This window comes from Berghia stephanieae, chromosome 2, assembly GCF_034508935.2.
Source record: "Berghia stephanieae isolate SIO BIC M18660-M18661 chromosome 2, UCSD_Bste_1.3, whole genome shotgun sequence".
Classification (NCBI taxonomy): domain Eukaryota; kingdom Metazoa; phylum Mollusca; class Gastropoda; order Nudibranchia; family Aeolidiidae; genus Berghia; species Berghia stephanieae.
In genome coordinates, this window is record NC_088361.1 from 1,616,947 (window position 1) to 1,638,327 (window position 21,381).

The following is a 21,381-nucleotide window of genomic DNA, read 5'->3' on the forward strand; positions in this document are numbered from 1 at the left end:
TCTGGCTGGCAGATGTATTGAGTTTTTTTGATAAACGCATAGCATCTATACAATTTAGTGAGAACTACTCATAAAAATGGCTGGCTAAAAACAATAACAAAGAGCTGATTGACGTCATTTTTGTTCTATCTACTGATCAAAATATAGGTAGAACGAAGATGACGTCTCTCAGGTCTTTGTTATTGGTTTTTGCCTTCCGCGTTTATGAGTAATTCTCACTAAACTGTATTAACCAGACTATAAACGTTCATGGTTACACATCTTCTTCTTCTTCTTCGTCTTGTGGAAACCTCCAATATTGTCGAGGATCACTCCACAGTTTGTAGTGTTTTACAATTTAAACTTGCTAAAACTCTGCACATAATACTAAAACCACATAGATTAAAAAGTCACGTTGTGAACTCCAGCAATCGCGTGAAGGCATGTTGGCAACCGTTTTCAGCCACTTCAGCTGGGAGGCTATTCCATAGTCGGGCAGTGGAAGGGAAAAACGAATACATGTGGGCGTCTGTTTTTGATGTTGGGATGGTTACTCTTGCTGTGTGTCCCCTCGTATTTCTTGTGCCGATATCTTTGATGTCGTTTGGAAGTTTAAGGCACGAATTTTTGTAGTAGATCTTGTGGAACAATTTAAGTTTATCTATCTTTCTTCTCTTTTCCAGAGGTTCAAGGCCAATCCGTTGTGATATTTCAGACGCACTTGAGAAAGGATCGAATGTGTTTGTGATGCGTCTTGCTGTTTTTCTTTGGATGTTTTCTAAGGTGTCGATGTTTTTCTTTGTATATGGGTCCCAAATTGAGCTGCCATACTCCAAAATTGGTCTAACAATAGTTTTAAAAGCAAGGGTTTGAGTTGTGATTGGGCATCTTTTTAAATTGCGGGTGATGTAAGCGCTTGTTTGATTTGCCTTTGAAGCCAGGTGACGTATGTGGTCATTCCATTTGAGGTTTTTAGCAAACTCGATGCCAAGGTATTTTGCTGTCTTTACATGTTCCAGGTTTTGACCATGAAGTTGGTATTCAAATGTTATAGGTGCTTTCTTATTTGTGATGGTTAGAACATTGCACTTTGATACGTTAAATTCCATTTGATTTATTGTTTCCCAGTCTTGTAATTTAGCTAGATCGTCATTTAGTGTTTTGCAGTCGTCTGTTGTTTTTATCTGATTATATAATGCTGTGTCGTCAGCAAAGAGGCGCACTTTTGACCTTATACCTCGTGTAAGATCGTTTATGTACACTAAAAATAGGACGGGCCCAAGAACTGAGCCCTGAGGTACGCCCGATGTCACCATCCCGATAGTGGAAGTCTCGCCGTCGACAAGAACTTGTTGGGTGCGATTGTCCAGAAAAGTTGCAATCCATTGTAAGGTTTTGTTCCTGATACCAACGTCATACAATTTCTGGATTAACCGATGGTGAGGGACCTTGTCGAAGGCCTTGGCAAAGTCCAGTAGTACTAGATCAATTTGACCACCTTTATCAATAGCAGCTGACAGATCATGTGTTAATGATAGAAGTTGAGTTTGACATGAGTGGTGCTTCCTAAATCCGTGCTGTTCATCACAAAAAATACTGTTAGTTTCGAGATATTCAGTTATTGAGGATCTCACTATATGCTCCAACAGTTTGCAGCAAATGCAGGTTAATGAAATTGGACGGTAGTTTTGAGCCCTGCTTCTATCACCTTTCTTGTAGATGGGTTGGACAAGAGCGTGCTTCCAAACAATTGGTATGTCTCCCGTTTCAAGAGAGAGTTTGAACAAATGTGTGAGGGCAGGTGCAAATTCGTTACTCAATATCTTTAAGAGACGGGATGGTATTTTGTCTGGGCCACATGCTTTCTTTGGATCTAGAGTGGCGAGGAGTTTGGAAACGCCCTCTACTGTCACATTGATTTAGGCCATAGTGTTGGAATCGTTTTCTTCGCCTTGTAGTTGTTGAGTGGTAATTTTGGTATGAGCTTTTGAAGCAAAAACAGAGCAGAATTGGTTATTAAGTATGTCTGCTTTTTCCTTTGCATCAGAGTATAATACACGATCATGCTCAGGGGGCGCTATACCAACCGAATCGCACCTCCTACTTTTTATAAATTTCCAGAGCTTTTTGTTTGAGTCTTCACTAACAAGTTCCTTAACATGATTATGATAGGCCTTTCTACTCTCTTTTTGTGTTTCTTTTTTCAGTCGGGCATAATTGTACCAGTCTTTCTTACTGTTGGACTTTCTCGCTCTGCTCCATGCCTTTTGTTTCCGTCTAGATAATCGTTTGACGGTGGTGTTTATCCATGGTTGGTGAAATTTCCTTGAGCTTTTCTTCGTTGGTACATGTTTGGTCATCATTTTGTTTAGGTGGTCGTTGATGGCAGTCCAAACATCCTCAGTGCTTTCTAGATGTTGATTAATTATGTTTTCACTAAAAAGACGTGTTTCTGTCCGCATTTCGGCGATATTTGCCTTTTTCCAAATAGTAATAGGGTGTGATTTTTTTGTGATTTTGTTTGCTTTGATAGTGCTTTCCGTGATGAGAATGTCATGGTCACTAATGCCTGGAATGGTTTTACACTTGACAATTAAATTTGGTCGATTTGTGATAAATAAGTCGAGGATATTTGTACCCCTTGTTGGATTTTTGTTTATTTGACTCAGGCCAAAATCTTGCAATTTGTTAATAAATGCTTGGTTTATAAATGAAGGATATTGGTAACTGATTATTTTTTCTTGTTCCCAATTGATATCAGGTAGGTTCAGGTCTCCGCTTAACCAGAGTACATTTTTCGGGTCTAGGCTATCAATACAGCGTGTTATCTCAGTCATTTGTTCCATAGTTGAGTTTGAAGGTGTTCTATACATAGCGCCCACAGTGAGTAGGCCTTGTTCTGTTTTGATATTTACGATCACCGATTCTGATTTTGTTTGAATGTCAAGCTTTATTACTGAGAGGTTCGTTGTTGTTGCAACCAGCACCCCACCATACCTATCTTCTCGGTCTTTCCTGAACACGTTGAAATATGTCTCTGGTGGAAATATTTCACTGTCCTTTATTTCGGAATGTAGCCATGTTTCCGTATTTCACATAGTTTTGTATGTTGGTCCGTTATACTTCCGGATGGCAATATTGTGAGCTTCTTAGCCAAGCGCATACTATCTACGAGTATTTATGTCACAAAAGAAGACGACGATCACAAAACAGAAACGAAAAGTGAGCAGTTTTTAGAAGTGCTCATTGAAACAAATGATACGATATACACTTAAATAACCACGCCTCTCGGACAGTAATCATGATGTAAACAAAACAATGACAGTGATTGGTTAACAAAGCGAACTACACAGGTTTTACTATCGATGGTATGCGTCTAAGTAAAATCCCCACTGTTCTATCGCTTGATCAGTAGAACGAACACAGAAAAGTATATGCTTAACCGTTCATGATATGGCCCAGCAAATTGTGTATATAAACAATAATAATGATCAGAGAAAGGTTGATTTCATTCACGTTGTTGTTTATAAACATCCATCTATACTTGTCCGACCACGTGTGAAAGTGTCACAAAATTCCAACTGGTCAAAAATCTACTGGTTAATTGGATTCAGTAGTCTGATGTCACACCGCCTGGCAGCGGCGGCCATCTTGGTTCTAAACAAAGAAAATCATTACTTTTTATTCTTCAAGCTGGTTAGAACTTTTCATATGTCTTGTGACCAGAATGTGTAAAAGTCAAAACATGATCAAGTATATGTTTTTTTTCCCCCTCTGGATACGCTTTTATGCTCGCCGGAGAGATATTTCATACGGCGCCCGCCATTGTTCCGATAGTTTAGAGCCGGTGTTGCTAAGTTACCATGCGTCATTATGAAGGAAGTGACGTTACGACTATTGAATCCTATTGGTTGAGCTATTGAATACAACTCACAATTATTTTCCCCCGTGATTTTCGTCTTCTTTTATGACGAATTTTTTGGGTTAGTTTCAAGCCATAAATTTACGAAGGCTTCGGGTTAACCTGATGCTCAAAATTCAATTTTTAAGCCTAAAGTATACTCTAACAAAATAAAAAAAACAATGCAAAAAAGAAAAAAGAAAACGTTAGCTTTTATATAGCGCGATATCCACTAAACGTGCTCAAAGCGCTTTACATGGGATCCCTAGCCAAGAGCAACACTTAACATGCAGGACAAGACATGCCACCTGTTAGGCTATACTACAACTTTTTCGGACAGAGACAACGATGTTAACGACCAGGTCCTACTCCTTTCACACATAGTACGACAATATGAGTGAAGAGCCTTTTTCAGGGATCAACTATACGCCGTCCAAAACGGGAGTCGAACGTTGGACCTTCGATCCGGAAGCGAGTATCATACCACAAGACCACATAACAAACATCGAATAATAATTTTAAAAAAAAACAAATAAATAAAATTCCCTTTAAAAACAAATTTTGTTTGGGTATATTCCAAGGGAAGACTGGAATAACCAAGGCGTCAGCCGATAATTGAGCTAGGGCGAGGTGACTTGCTCAAGGTCACACGGCGCGTTGAGGGGCCGACCACTTTACCTTTCGGGTGTGAAGCAAAGATCGTACCGCTGAGACACGCTGTCCCACAATGAAGTGAGGAGCAAAGTTCCAGAAGACAACAGGGGAGAATTATTATTATTATTATTATTATTATTATTATTATTATTATTATTATTATTATTATTATTATTATTATTATTATTATTATTATATTATTATTATTATTATTATTATTATTATTATTATTATTATTATTATTATCATTATTATTATTATTATTATTATTATTATTATTATTATTATTTATTTATTATTATTATTATTATTATTATTATCATGATTATTATTATTATTATCATTATTATTACAATGCAATACAATACATAACCCAATAAGAGCTAAATTAGACCAATCGCGCAGCCTTTGGTGCCCTATCACAGTGATAAAAATCTGATATGCATTAGTAAGACATAAATAACAGGATATCAATTATTAAACAAATATAGATTACTTATCGAATTCAAACAAAAGGTGATCTAATTCCTTATCAACACAGTTCTTAAAAACTTTGACATTACTCGCAGTTCTTGAACAGGCGTGGAGAGAGTTCCAAACAGCTACGGTCCTGAAAATTAAAAAGTGGGCACGCATTGAGGTCGCACATGGTCTTTGAAGACCTTGAAGGCCTCATCATCTCTTGTTGACGTCAAAAACCGCATATTTGAAGAACTCCCTGGAATCCAAGTTGTCAATCTTGTGACGATCTTGGAAATTTGAATTAGATCACCTTCTGTATTTCGAGGAAGGAAGTGAAAGGCATTCCAATATTTCCTTATAAGACAGATAATACAATTCAGCGACATACTTAGTGGCCCTCCTTTGGACGTTCTCCACGGCTATGGACTAACTTTTATGCATCGGCTCCATATTTAATTGCCATACTCCAAAGTGGGTTTCACTAAATTCTTGTTAAAGACATAGTAAAATTGAAATGAGAGATACGTCGTTTTATAATTCCAACCAACTTATTTGCACTTTTAATTATATTATTAATATGTAAATCAAATTTGAGAGTGGGATCAAATGACACGACAACACCCTTATCTGAAAACACTTCAATCAAATAGTTATTATGTTCTTCATAAGTGAAATAGATATTTTTAGGATTACATTCTCCAATATGTAAAACGCGACATTTGAAAATATTAAAATTCTATTCCCAATCCTTTGACCAAGCAAATAAAGACAGAAGATCGTCCTGTAATGTATATCGGTTATTTTCAGTGTTGTAAATCTTTGTGTCGTCTGCAAATAATTTACACGTAGATATTAAGACATGTGGTGCTTGAGAAGGATGCAGAGAATATCGTATACTGCACACAAAACGAACGAAGAAGTGCTAAAACAAACATACCAACAAAGGAAACTAATGCCCTTAATAGCGGATCGACAACTATCCTTTTTCGGACACATAGTAAGGAAAGATAAAAATGAATACCTGGCAAGTTGTGGAAAAATACCTGGTAAACGCGCCCGGGGGAGACAAAGAAAAACACTCATAGACCAACTGAAGGGCTTCACCAACCTAACAATCCTAGAGCTGTTTGAAAAAGCAAGAGACAGGGAGGAATGGAGAGAGATAATTCATGCAGTATCCGAAGCCTGGACCAGGCATGGAACCTAGAAGAAGAAGAAGATTAAGACATGAAGGAGGTCATTGATAAATATTATAAACAGAAGAGGACCCAAAACACTACTCTGGGGAATCACGCTGGTAACCTTTACCAAATTCCGAAAACTCGCCTCCTACTTTTATCCTAAAAAACGATATTATCCAATTCAACAAGCAAACTCTTATTCCATACGATTTCAAATTTTGAAACAGCCTTAAATGTGATACAGAATCAAACGCCTTCCTAAAGTCTAAATATATAATATCAATATTTTCTTTTTCATCTATCATGGAAGTAACATTTTACATCAATTCAATAAGTGGTGTAACGCAGGAACGATTATTCCTAAAACCATGCTGGCGGGGGCTGAACAAGTTGTTGCTTTCAAAATAATTCAAGATATAATCTTTTATGAATGATTCCATTAATTTGCATTTAATACACGTGAGACTTACAATAATTACTTGGGTCTCCTTTATCTCCCCTTTTAAAAAAATGCTTTCTCATTTTCCATTTTCCAATCAAATGGTAGAACTCATTCGGAAAACGAGTTGATAAATATAATAAATAATGGGGTAGTTCTTCTTCTTCTTCTTCTTCTTCTTCTTCTTCTTCTTCTTCTTCTTCTTCTTCTTCTTCTTCTTCTTCGTCTTCATATTATATTGTTATTATCATTATTATTATTATTATCATCATCATCATCATCATCATCATCATCATCATCATCATCATCATCATCATCATCATCATCATCATCATCATCATCATCAACAACAACATTATTATTGTTAATATTATTATTATATTATTATTATTATTATTATTATTATTATTATTATTATTATTATTATTATTATTATTATTATTATTATTATTATTATTATTATTATTATTATTATTATTTTATTATTATATTATTATTATTATATTATTATTATTATTATTATTATTATTATTATTATTATTATTATTATTATTATTATTATTATTATTATTATTATTACCACTATTCTCATATTCATTGGATCAGCGGCAATTTGTCAGCACCCCCCATTTTGGAGTTGTATAATATTGGTTTATAATGTCATCCTGTGCTCAGACGTAACCATAGATAACACAGTAGTCTGTGGACGTAACTGAGGGTGGCAGGCGCAGGGACGTGGAACTAAATAGATATCATTATTGTGTGACCCATCGCCTCAAAACGGTCATCGTGTGGCAGCAGCCTCTTATGGTTCACACTATTATGTTATGACGATCGACCCAATCAGCAAAGTCTGGTCCGCATTCGTGCACGTCGCAAATTATCTTCATCGTGTGGCAGAAGCTGGGACGCGAACTTGAAATGGAAATGACCAGAAATATGATTTTTTAGTTTTTCGTTCCCCCCAAAAAACTATGTTAATTCCCGCTTCAAGTTTTTAATTTTTTAAATTATTAAAATAACTTAACCCAATTCTCATATTTTTGGCTTTAAATTCAATCTTTCACCATCTAGCTCGTCCGATATTGATGCCATGCGTTTAGTTTTAAAAACTCACATTAGAGCCGCCAGCAGGATATAACATATCAACACACAAAACTATGTAAATTACAAGTTTATAGTCTGATTAATACAATAGGTAATGAGATTAGCGGAAGAGTAGCTTCCCTTGATTGGACGTCACCTTACAGAGAGAACGTCAATATGGTTTTTTTTTGGTATGAACTTTCCGCGCGGTTTCACCGGAAGCGAGGACGAGAGACGCATGCGCAAAACCATATTGACGTTCTCTCTCTAATAACTTCTCCGCCGGTGACGCCCAATCAAGGGACGCTACTCTTCCGCTAATCTCTTTCCCTATTTAGTCAGAGCTTCTCATACAAATGGCTGGCTAAAAACAATAACTTAAAGCTGAGTGACGTCAATTTCATTCTTTTTTAAATACATGTTTGAGACGCTGATTCCATAATATTTGACCCACAGTCATCAAAACTGCATTAATTGTGTCGCTAAAAATTAAATGACTTTTAAATAAATGAGTTAAGTTTAAAATTTTCATGTTGTAGAAAAGTGTTCCATAAAGTAATAAAAATAGAAATGTCATGCTTTTGTTCATTTGTGACCCACCGACTCAAAGCGGTATTATGTCGGGATTAACTAGATAGGTGGTGGAAATTGAATTCACAGCCTCAGACAAGTCACTTTGGGGAGTTTATATCTATTCGTTATAGTGGAATATAAATATATTTTATTACATTGTAAAAGTTCGAATTTTCTATCATTTTTATTCTATTCTTTTTATTCTAGGGGCTGCGTGACTCAGCGGTACGGTCTTTGCTTATTACCCAAAAGGTATCAAGTTCGATCACCCGCCGCTGTGTTGAGTCACCTCGTCCTAGTTCAACTTACGGCGTTGCACTGCGGCTGACGCCTGGGTTACTCCAGTCTTCCTTTGGAATAGACCCTAGAGACAAATTTCCCATATGGGGTGAATAAAGGGAATTTTATTTGATTTGTTTTTTTATTTATTTTTATTTTCGAGTCCAATTCATCCCGACATAATACCGTTTTGAGACGATGGCTCACATGATATAATATGACTTTTGTGAGATTCGCCCCCCCCCCCCTCCCGCCACACACACACACACACACACACACACACACACACACACACGCCTGATGACAAATGAAGACATTTATAAGAATGGAATTAACACAACAATGGTGGGTGCTCGTTGATTTTCAATGTTCGTATTGGTTGCCATGGTGATTAAGACGCCGTCTGTACCTTGGTCTTATGTAGGACATGACACGTAGAAGAACATTGACAGATAAACAATCTTTGACATGTGTGTGTGTGTGTGTGTGTGTGTGTGTGTGTGTGTGTGTGTGTGTGTGTGTGTCATAGTAGTGGTATGTTGGTTCAGCGGTAAGGTGTCTCGTCTCCGCTCGTCACAAAAGTCAAGTAATGTTAAGCGTGGTCAATAGTCGGATAAGGGACATTCTAGTCCGGATTGTGGTGTCATTGTGTAAGGAGCTTAACACATGCATTACCTCAATCGACTCGGGGGTGACTACGTGGCAATGACGTTTTCCATAAGAGTGTTACATAGTAATAAAGAGGACGCCTAAAAAGCTGATATCGTATGAAAGGAAATATGGTTCAATGTGACCTGCCAGGGGAATAAATAATCGTTGTGAAGTGCACTGAACATGATAAATGCTCGTTAAAAATGTTTATATTTATGAGGTAAATAGAAAACCGATCAAACGTTATCGTTATCTTGTCCATAGGCATGCTGCAATGTTATTGCTATCACTGAGAGATTGGTGACTGACGAAATAATCATATTTTTTTAAAAACAACTACAACCCCCACCCCCCACCCCAACGCCCCAAAACACAAAACAAAAAAAAAAAAAAAAACAAAAACAAAAAAAAAAAAAAAAAAAAAAACCCAAAAAAGCAAAAACCAAAAAAACAAAACCAACATAAACTCAAAATACCAAAGAAAAAAAAAGTAGCAAACAAAATTCGTGAGTTTTAATCCAGAGCAATATATTCCACCTAATGTGATTAAAAACGCTTTAAAGGGCTCTCCAAGTCAAAAACAACACATTACATTTAGGACGAGACATGACACTTGCGAGGCTCATTTTATACCTGAGGTGAAAGTGACTAAAGTGCCTTTTTCAGGGACACATTATTGCGCTGCCGCCGCCTAGAGCGAGACTCGAACCTGGGACTTATATATAATATTATAACAGAAGCAGAACGTCATTCCACAAGATCACACGACCGAAAAATACACGATTCTCGTCAGCAATCGCCTAGCTCATCAGCCAGTTGAGAGCATAATATGAAAGAGTCAAAATATTAGTACCACAGATGTGATTGATGTAGCGATGTGGTCTTGATGTATGGCACACGCATTTGGACCGGAAGGTCTAGGGTTGTAGTCCCGCTCTGAGAGGCGCATAGTTGTTTCATTGGAAAAAGGTTCTTTACTCATATTATCTCACCACACTCAGGGTAAAATGAGAACCGTGCTGTTAACAGCGTTCTCTCTGTCTAAAAAGAATGTACTATCGCCTAACAGGCGTCATGTCTTGTCCTACATGTTTAAGCATTTTTGTTGGCTAAGGACCCCTTTTAGAGCATGTTTAATGAATATTGCTCTATGTAAATAATCTAGTTTATTGTGTCAGTGGAAACAAAACGTTGACTTTAATGCTAAAATGTTCAACAGAAACATGAGATTTTAGTTTATTTTTTAATTTGAGAAACTACATCTCTTGTTCTCAATCAAACAAATAAACTCAAAAACATAATCCAAATACCATTTGTTCTTTTGTTCTTCTTTTTGTTGTTGTTTTTGTTTGTTTGTTCGTTTTTTGTTTTTTTTTTAAACTTTAATCTCATTGAAAATAATATAATTTTAGGCTGTGTGGTACATACAACCCAAAAAGGGATCTGTGATTTGTAAAAATTTTATTTGTTTTTTTGTTGGGTAAGAATTGATACACGCAAACAGTTTAATTTTTAGACTTCTTGACACTCAAAATTTATGACGGCTATAAATTCGTAGCAGGACACGGTGTGTAAACAGCAATTACAAAGCCATATAACACTTTAGATAATTTACAACTGTCGTCGGGCAAACGAAAAAAACAGCCTTTTTTATCCAGTAATAAATCTAGCAGTACGAATTCATTAAGTGGCAATGTCAAATGGTAGACTAGGACGGTTGTTTTCACCAAAAACAGGGTCTTGATAACAGCACAATAAAAAGGGCCTATTTGCTTACTGGTCAAGTTTAAGTTGTATTTTCATTATTACGATACTGCCAAGAAGTGATTGGATGACTGTGTCTGCTTCATTTGTGGAAAGTACTTTGCGATAGACTTCCAATTTATATAAAGGGATTTAAACTATTACAATTACTGTATATATATATATATATATAATATATATATATATATATATATATATATATATATACATATATATATATATATATATATATAATAAGTAGTCCTACAGAGCCATTTGGCCCATAGAGCCGGAGTTTATCCTGGTTTCTATAGCGTGAGACGGACATAAGCAATTGCTTTTTATCTTTTGGATTGGACGCTTGTCTACCGCACAGTACTTTCCGCAAGATATAACAGACCCAGCTACCCAATCGCTGTTGGGTGGACATGGAGGTCTAGATTGCATCCGGGATCGATCTCGGTCCCTCTGCGTGTAAAGCGAGTGCTCTACCAACTGAGCTATATATATATATATATATATATATATATTATATATATACATATATAAATATATATATATATATACATAATATATTATATATATATATATATATATATATATATATATATATATAAGAGAGAGAGAGAGGGGAGAGAGAGAGAGAGAGAGAGAGAGAGAGAGAGAGAATTTCTATTCTCCTTTTTATATCTCGCAAGAAGGACAAAATTGAATAGTTTTATTCTTTTATCAACTCAATTTAAATTGGAAAGTACCGACAACAGATGGTTTAATGACAAACAACTTTTCATAGAAAGTCATTGTCCATACAGACACATCCATACAACATTAATGAATACTTACATAGGTTCCAAATGTGGGGTCGATTTTTTTGGCTCCTCTCATGGTGACCTTCAACCTCTACAGCGATAGGGAATTCCAATTGAATAGAAATCTATAACAGACCAAATTATGGATCGGATTCAAATCCAGCAGATCAACTGACCACGGATCCTTTTCTATCCAATACTAAATGTATTCAATCGATCCAGGTCAAGGTCACTCGTCTACATTTTTTATCAATTGGAAATATAGATAGTTCGAAGATGACGTCACTCAGGCCTTTGTTATTGTTTTTGCCATCCGCGTTTGTGAGTTGTTCTCACTAAACTGTATTAACCAGACTATAAAAGTTCATGCTTACACAGAGTTTGTGTGTTGGCCCGTTATACTTCCGGATGGCAATGTTGTGAACTCCTTGGCCAAGCGCATTCTATCTATATACTGGTTTAACTAAAACGGTTGTAGAATCAAGGTCGTTGGTAAATGTCTATTCCAAATGTTTCGAGTTGTTCTCACATAATACACACGTTACCACTTCTGAGTACTCGATTAAACTGAAGAAAATTTAAACTTTTCATTAAAGTATTCCTCAGCTCTTCTCAAATAAATGCACGCGTTTCCTCTTCTTGATTACTACCTAAATAAAAGAAACAAAGATAATATTATGAAGGAAGAGAAAAAGATTTAGACTTTAAAATTCAAATATTCCAAGTTATTCTCAAATAAACACAAACACTTTCCATTCTTGTTTACTAGTTGAAATTAAAGATTTGAAAAATAAAATTAACTTTTAAATTCGAATTTCCCAACTTGTTCTCAAATAAATACACACATTTCCCCTCTGTATTACAAATTTAGATTAAAGATGTGAAAATATAGAGAAAAACATTTAAACTTTTAAATTCAAATTTCCCTAGCTGCTCTCAAATAAAGACATCCGTCCTCCCTTCTCGTTTACCAAATTAATTTAAATATCGAAGGTCGGCGGATCAAACCTCTGAAGTCCCGATTTTCACGATCGGAGGTTCAAAACTGAAGTCTCCATACGAGCGGTGCGCAAAGCTTTTGTAGTAATTTTTATTTAGATCTATTACTTTTTGCATAGTTTTCTTTGACGGTCGATAGATCAGTCTGGTCGAACCAGTGGATTTGTTACTCAAAAGCATACCATCGATGGTTATACCGACTAGTTAGCTTAGTTTAGCATAACGGCAATTCTTTACACTCTGACGACTGTCCGAGGGGTGTGGTATGTTCCCATCCTCGTGATGTCTATTACAGTACCTTTCTTTTTAAGGTGGTGCACAACCTTGTACATCTACGAACGTTTTAATAATAATAATAATAATAATAATAATAATAATAATAATAATAATAATAATAATAATAATAATAATTATTATTATTATTATTATTATTATTATTATTATTATTATTATTATTATTATTATTATTATTATTATTATTATTATTATTATTATTATTATTATTATTATTATTATTATTATTATTATTATTATTATTATTATTATTATTATTATTATTATTATTATTATTATTATTATTATTATTATTATTATTATTATTATATATTATTATATTATTATTATTATTATTATTATTATTATTATTATTATTATTATTATTATTATTATTATTAATATTATTATTATTATTATAACTAGCCGATTTTATAATAATAATTTGGGTCAACGATGGCAGAATGACCCTTGATGTTTTATATTTTTTAAAAAAGCAAGGTTTGCAAGTCACTTTTGTATATCCATTTGTTAATAATAGCTATCTGGTTTTTTTTTTCAGATTTGTCAGTAACTCTGTGGTCTTAAATGTAACATGAGCTGTACGGAATTTTGATTCCCAACCTATTTTTTAAAATAATTTATTATGGAACAAGAATCAACTTTTATGAAGTAAATAGGTACATATTTCGTATTTCAGATTTCTTCTGTGTGAATCTGTAACCATGAGAGTCACAATCACTTTTACTCACAAAATCCAGTCCACCATAAACAAATTATGTCTCCGCAGAATGTTTAATATAATATCAGATGGCAAGATCTCATTTAAATGGACAAAGTCAAACCAAGTACCCATCAGCACCCAAAATTTGGAGGAGGAAACGGAGATGGGTTGGTCACTCCTTGAAAAGAACAGGAAACAACGTCGTTCTTCATTCCCTTGATTTGGAAGCCCCAAGGGACACGAAAGGTTGGGCGACCTAAACAGACATAGAGGCATTCACTGTCTGACGAATTGAAGATAAAAGGCCTCATCTAGGAGATTACCAAGAAGAAAGTCAAGGCCAGAAGCAGATGCCGGACGCTCATTGAGGATTAAGTTAGTAAGTCTTATTACAAATCATTTCATGACTTTTTTTCGTATCTGCTTCACACAGACTTACGACCAGTTTAAGACGACGAGTCACATTGATTGTTTATTTAGCTTTTACCATGGCGGACCAAATACGGTTTCTTAGAAATTTATTGAGACATTTGAATCGCCTTATCCCTATCTCTCCCTTCACAAAGAGCAGGAAAAATTTTCCCATTGAGCGTCGAAACTACATAAAGAAAAGGCTCAAATTCCACCTTTCCAAAAAGCTCCTTTCTTAAATTCGTATAATCGTTTGGGAGTGGGTTTTATTTGAGTGGAATTTTGAATGCGGTATTGATTTTATGCCTGATAGGCCAACTGTTTTTGTAAATCGCTTTGAGGTTTTGAGATCGTTTCAATTATTATTATTACTTACTCTTACTATCACTATATGTTTAGTGAAATTGAAATTTTGTTAGAAATGTCCACCTACTGCCTCTCTGGGAAACAAATAACCAACGTAGACCGCATTCAGTATAACAGTTTATCAATGGAAAGGCATTATATAAATGATCATATCTAATTCTATTCCATTTAACTCAAAAGTATATCATGTTTCGAGATGCATGCTATGATGCTGCCAAATAATATTGTTAAATCTAATAAAAGTTGAGTAAAATAAAAATGTGACCAGCTGTCGTGAACTTTCCGCTGAGAATTTAGATTTAAAGCCAAAATCAATATAAATCATCGTAAAACTTGAGCCCTTTGCTGTTCATGACATTTTGGAGTATCCTCATTTTTTTCTAACTGTCTATGGGCGACAATAGGTCTTCGGAAACGAAGGTCCTGTTTTCAAAGCCCGCTCTGAGCGGCGCATAGTTCAGTCCTTGGAAAAGGCCCCTTACTCACATTCTCTCACTATCCTCAGTTGTATAATGTGTTCCTGGCCGTTAACAGTGTTGTCTCTTTCGGAAAAATATTGTAATATCGCCTTACTGGCTTTGTGTCTGGTCCTACATGTTATGTGTTACTGTTAGCGAAGGACCACTTATAAAGCGCTTTGAGAATGTTTAGTGGATATTTATTGCGCTATTTAAAGCTCGAGTATATAAAATTTCAGCTCTTTGCTGTTCATGAAAAAATACTCAATCATTTTAATTTGGCAAAGTAATCTAACTCGAATTCCATAGTTTAGACAACATTCAGCTTTTTGCCTCCTGTAGATACCGAGATACTACCGTCATGAGAAAATATGTCACAAATACGTTTAATGAGAGTAACAAATGTTTCCCTAAATTAAAAAAAAAAGATAAAAATACGTCTGACCTGAGTTTTTCTTGGTCTAGGAGAGAAATTGAACGAATGAAAGGGTGTAACGGTAAATATATCAGGTATCGTTTTGTTTGCGATAATATGCAATCTAGAAGTTATTAGTCTCTACTGCGGTTATTTCTTTAAACAAACATGATTATCTCAAAATGATTAGTTATTATGAATAGATACATGAATTATATATTATATATTATATATATATATATATATATATATATATATATATATTATATATATAAAACGATGGTCGGCAGATCAAACCTCTGAAGTCTCGATTTTCGCGATTTTAAATAAAACATGATGCGTTAATCTCATATACAGAGTTTTGATCCCACGATCGTGACAATCGAGACTTCAGAGGTTTGATCCGCCGACCATCGATAAGTATTTGGATAAATTGGTAATTAACACAATATAAATATATGAATAAATAAATGCATAAATGAATAGATGTAAAATAAATATATGAAAAAAAAACACAACAACAAATAAAACAATAATCAAGAACAACTCATGTAGATACTTAAATGATAGCATTCACTCAGTCACAAAATCAATAATATCAACATATATATATATATATATATATATATATATATATATATATATATATATATATATATATATATATATATATATATATATATATATTACAGTATAACAGTTCACAAGGCACCGAAATTGCTCTCATTAACAATAAAATATCCGATGAATGTTATCACAACATATTTGTATTTTTCAGTTGTCGAAAGTTACAGAATAGAAGACAAATCCAATCAAAATGATATTATTTGCGACTTGATTTCGATTAAAGAATTAATAAATAAATAACTAATCATGCGAAGAAGGTATGTATGTAAATCACATAATACATTTTCCCCCGGTCTATACCGTGCGTGTACCTATCTCAATCTAACACCAGGAAGTCTCCATCGAGATTAACCCCACCCCCACCCCTATTCCCCCCACCCTTTCTCTTCCACTCTTCTGCCTTTCCCCAAAGTAACTTCCATTACCCTTTCAATTTCCCCCCCCCCCCCCCCCCCCCCCCCCCCCCCCCCCCCCAACTACCAGTAGATCCACCACGCGTCCTCTCACCCATCGGTTCCAGTTAAACAAACCTCCGTTACTATTTACCTCACAACTACCCCCCCCCCCTCCCTTTTCCTCTTCCCCAGCAAGTCACTGCTGTGTACCAGAAATTATTTGTGCTAATACATTCAATATAGACGATAAATTATGATCATTTGGATCCCAAAACCACGTAACTGACAAAATGCATTTGTTTTTTGTTTATTATGTTTTTCATTCTGACCAGAAAGCATATTATATTATGGCACTATGGCACAGCGGTATGGTCTTTGTTCCGTAAAAAAGGTAGCAAGTTCGTCTCCTCGCTGCACTGTATAGCCTTGAGCAAGTCTCTTCTCCCTAGCTCACTTTGTAGCAATGTACTGCGGCTGACGCCTTGGTTATTCCAGTGTTCCCTTGCGGATGAATAACGGAAATAGTATTTATTAATTTATTATCAAATCCTTCAACAAGAATGATTCTGAAGCAGTCATCAGACCATAAGGCCCATGGAGCCGGAGTATATTCCGGTTTAAACGGACAGTAGCAATTGCTTTCTATCCTTTGGATATGACGCTTTTCGATCGCAAAGTTTCTTCCTCCAGATTTGGCAGACCCAGCTAACTAATCACTGCCGTGCGGATAAGGGGGAGAAGGAGGAGGGGGGGGGGGGGGGGGGGGGGCAGAAAAAGAGCTCTATGAAACCCTGGAGCGATACCTATCCTTTAGAGTGTGAAGCGAATGATCTTCCAATTGAGCTATCACGACCTCCAGGGATTCACTGCAACGTGAAAAAAATAATACATTAAAATAATATAAATAAATAAATAAATAAATAAATAAATAAATAAATAAATAAATAAATAAATAAATAACCTATATTTCAAGTCATCATTCATTTTTAAGTTAAAGTAAGAAGGTGACTTTCAAAACCTACCAAATCGCATCCCGATAGAAAATGAGTTAACATCCTCAAGGAGTCGATTGGACAACAACTTCGAAGTATCAGAGACAATTCTAAGTTTTGAAACATTGGGGGTATTTTTCTATGACGCAAACAATACAAGTTTATTTTCCTCTTCAAGGCGCTAAAGAAATTAAAAAAAAAAAAAAGATTGCATTTTTTTTCTCTTATGATGAAAATACCACTTGGCAGGTTTTGGAAAATCGCCTCCTCAAGTTTTCTGGCTAAAATTAAAATAAGCGTTTTGTTGGTGTCTAATAGTAAAGGTGAATTGAACTGGAATTTACACCGTGGGGCAAAGCAAATATAACTCCGCAAATTTATTCTAACTTACAATCGCCAAGTTTGACCTCTCGCACGGGTCAAAAGCACTTGAGGTATGAAAAGTCTGAGCCCATGAATCGAACGAGACTGTAAAATTGCCAATTAGGCAATTTCAATGCCAAATTTCTTTTTAAAAATTGTTTTGTTTGTTGTCTTAAAATGCCGTTTTGGCATTTTGACTTTTTTTTTAAGGGGTGGGTGGGGGGCTCTGTTGTCTAGTGGTATGACACTCGCCTTCGGATAACGGTCCAAGTTTCGAGTCAGGCTCTAAGCGGCGCACAGTTGAGTCCTTTGAAAAGGCTCACATTCTCTCGACGTATTCAGGTGTAAAATGAGTATCTGGTTGTTTACGGTGCTGTCTCTGTCCGACAAAAAAATTGTAACATCGTTTAACAGGCGTCATACCCCGTCCTACATGTCACGTATTGATATAGGTAAGGACCGCTTGTAAAGCGCTTTGAGCGCGTTTAGTGGATTTTAAACTTTATAAATGTTAAAGTTTTTATGATTAATAGAAAAATACACAATGATGGCATATTATTTAATACCTTTCGTCCCTAAACTGGCAAGACAAAATGCATATTTTGTGACTGCTAGATAAGAAAATAAAGATATATTAGTATTTTTATATCATTTTCAGCAAGAAAAATCATGCCGGATAATAATATTTGACATTTTTTTCCATACCAATTAACTAAAAAAAAAAAAAAAGACGTACTTGGCATTTTATCCAAAAATAATCTGGTAATCCTGGGACCGATCCGATACCCTGTCATTCTTTATCAATCAGAGACGTGGTATTTTAACATTTCTCAATTCGCTGCTATCGATACCCTCTTATACTGAAAAATGTGCATTCAATGTTATGTGGAACATTAGCCTGAACTAGATACTTTTTAAAAAATTACTCATGGAAAAAGAACTCGGCAAAGTGCATTGCCAGTTTTTGTTTAATTTGACCAGTTAACTTCCGACCTAGCGGGTTCCCAGGTTCGAGAGGTTTTGCCAAGATGAGGGTAATCGATATTTGAAGGACGAGTTTTCTGGCCAAATTTTTAAATATATATATTTTACAGAGTACGGCAGTTAACTGGTTAAAGAATAAATCTTAGAATCAGTTTGTACTTACGAAAGATGGTATAAATAGTTAAGAGCTAAATCAGCGTAGTGTGGAAAGCCTGCTCGTCGGATGAATTTTGACAAGGGAGTTTATTTTCCAAAATTATCTGAATTGAAGACTTATATTTCAACGAAATTTAATTATATTGTAGCTGACATTTATAAGTCACCATAAACTTTAAAGATTTGACCGTACCACTTTCGAGATAATAGGACATCGTATGTGGTGTCCACGTTCGCTAGGGCCATATGATCGATCATTTGGCGTTGGGAATAAATCCTGGTTGCCCCATTGGCAAATTCATTTGTGCGCACCAGCAGACTTTGTTACCGGACCTATTTTGATCGTTGATGGCTCAAAAGATTCGTCTCGATCTATGTTAATTTCCACAATGCTGTAGTATATTAAGTAGCATAGTTGACTGCCTGTTCGTAATATAAATTATGCATAAATATTGCGGATTCTCTACCAGTTCTTTTATTTATTTATTTATTTATTTATCTATTTTTTTTTTATTTTTTTTTTGGTCCATTTTGTAAAGCGTTGGGGGTCAACACCGATGTTAAATTTTTATCATCGAGCACAAAATTACTTGCAAATCTAAAACGATAAAACTATTTTTTTTTTCAGATTGATTTACGAGTAAATTGTTAACCTTTTAAATTATCCTATTATCAGTTGAAGAAAATCTGCTGGAGCGAAATGTTCGGTCCTTAATTTGACCTTTAGCCTTGGGAATCGCCATAATTTTGCCGCTATCAAACAGATCAAAGTTGATGGCTCACATACCAACAATCAAGATCGCTCGTATTGGTGCTATGCGTTTAGCCCAAAAATACAATTAAAAATTGTTTAAAAAACAACAAAAAACCAAACAACATCACAGCATCCGCCAGAACTACTCATAAAAATGGCTGGCTAAAAATATAATGACAAAGAGCCGAGTGACGTCAATTTCGTTCCTTCTAGAGCCTTTATTTTTCCGTAAATAAAGCAGTCACTGGTGTCACTAGACCAATGTCTGGATTAGACAAATAAATAGTTATCTCCCTTCTTTAAAAAAAAATTATTTTGTAAGCCTTGAGCCATAAAAAGTACGGTAATTTAACATTCAAAGTTGTATTTTTATTTTTAAAATACAAATCTTATCTAAACTTATCTTTGCAGTGATCTATTTCGTCGCTTCTAACTTTCTCAGGATTTTAAATAACTCAATACCTACATATTTTCTCACAGCGCGCCTGAATAATTTTATTACCCCTGCATCTGCTGTAATTACAAGAACGCCCAAGTATGACACTGAATAAATTAACGACCAGCTGAGGGATGAGTGATGTCATATGGCTGCATAATTAATCAACAGGTCCGGCTGATCAAAGCGGCAGTAAACTTATCCTAAGATTACGCTTTGGCGCGTTAATTTATTACCTGACAGACCAGCAGGAATTGCATACGCAAATATGATTAGATTCGACTAAATGACCAGTAAGCTTCCGGTACTAACGAATCCAGGAACATCATTGGTTTCTGGGATTGATTAAACTCCAGTCATATTTCTATATAAATAAGCAAGTACTCAGCAAAAAATCGGTCTCTCTCTCTCTCTCTCTCTCTCTCTCTCTCTCTCTCTCTCTCTCTCTCTCTCTCTCTCTCTCTCCATCAACTCTATCACCAACATGCTATAGTAGTGATCAAATTGAAATTATATTTAGCGGAAAACACTACGTGGACAAGGGTATGAATAAATATATCAATCTTATAGCTGTGAACTTAAATTGTGTTAAGATTAATTAATGTCATTTAAAACTAGTATGTATAGTGAGTAATATTTATACAGAGTCCTCGCCTGGGCGTAAGTGGACACAATCTATAATAGCAGAAATCGATAACTCATATTATTAGCAGAAATTGATAACTCACGTTATTATAAAGTAAAATATTTCATTCACCCTCTAGCTCTATATCTATAATATGTGGATATTATTGTATATGTATGTATGCCTTCCAAACGAATGACTTACATTTACATGAATTACTTTTACAAATGTGCTATCGCTAATACGCGATATTATTATTATGATTTATATGTATCGATTCTTATGCTCTCATCGTTACTTATCTTTCCCCATCCCACTAACCCTACCTGTATCCCGTTAATCAATAATTATCAATAACATTAAATGAAGTCCAGGGTTTGTTAATTGGAAATCCTTACGACATCACTGCTCCTGTATATTCACAGATCTGGTTACCCCTTAATCAACCATCTGGATATCACTTAATCGACCATTTGGTTACGCATTGATCCAAAACTGAAGCTATAAAGTGACCCACTGGGACAACCAGAGAATTGCTAAGATGCTCCTTCATGAAATAACCAGACAGAACCAATAAGAGCGCCACTTAGAAAGGTCGCCATCAGGCAGATCCAACTTCTACCAAAGAGATAAGGAACCAATTATA

The 21,381-nt window shown here is 35.2% G+C and overlaps 1 protein-coding gene across 1 annotated transcript in view; it reads right to left on the bottom strand.

The window, feature by feature from the left end:
- LOC144964149 (uncharacterized) overlaps nt 1–16,390 on the bottom strand; it is a 44,361-nt gene extending 27,971 nt beyond the window's left edge. Inside the window, exons 1-2 of the mRNA XM_078898089.1 lie at nt 16,342–16,390; nt 11,792–12,407 (exon numbers count right to left, since the gene is read on the bottom strand). Of these exons, the coding sequence (XP_078754215.1) occupies nt 11,792–11,833 (42 nt within the window). The 5' untranslated portion in view covers nt 11,834–12,407; nt 16,342–16,390. The remainder of the gene's footprint in view (nt 1–11,791; nt 12,408–16,341) is intronic.
- Nucleotides 16,391–21,381: the final 4,991 nt, after the last annotated feature.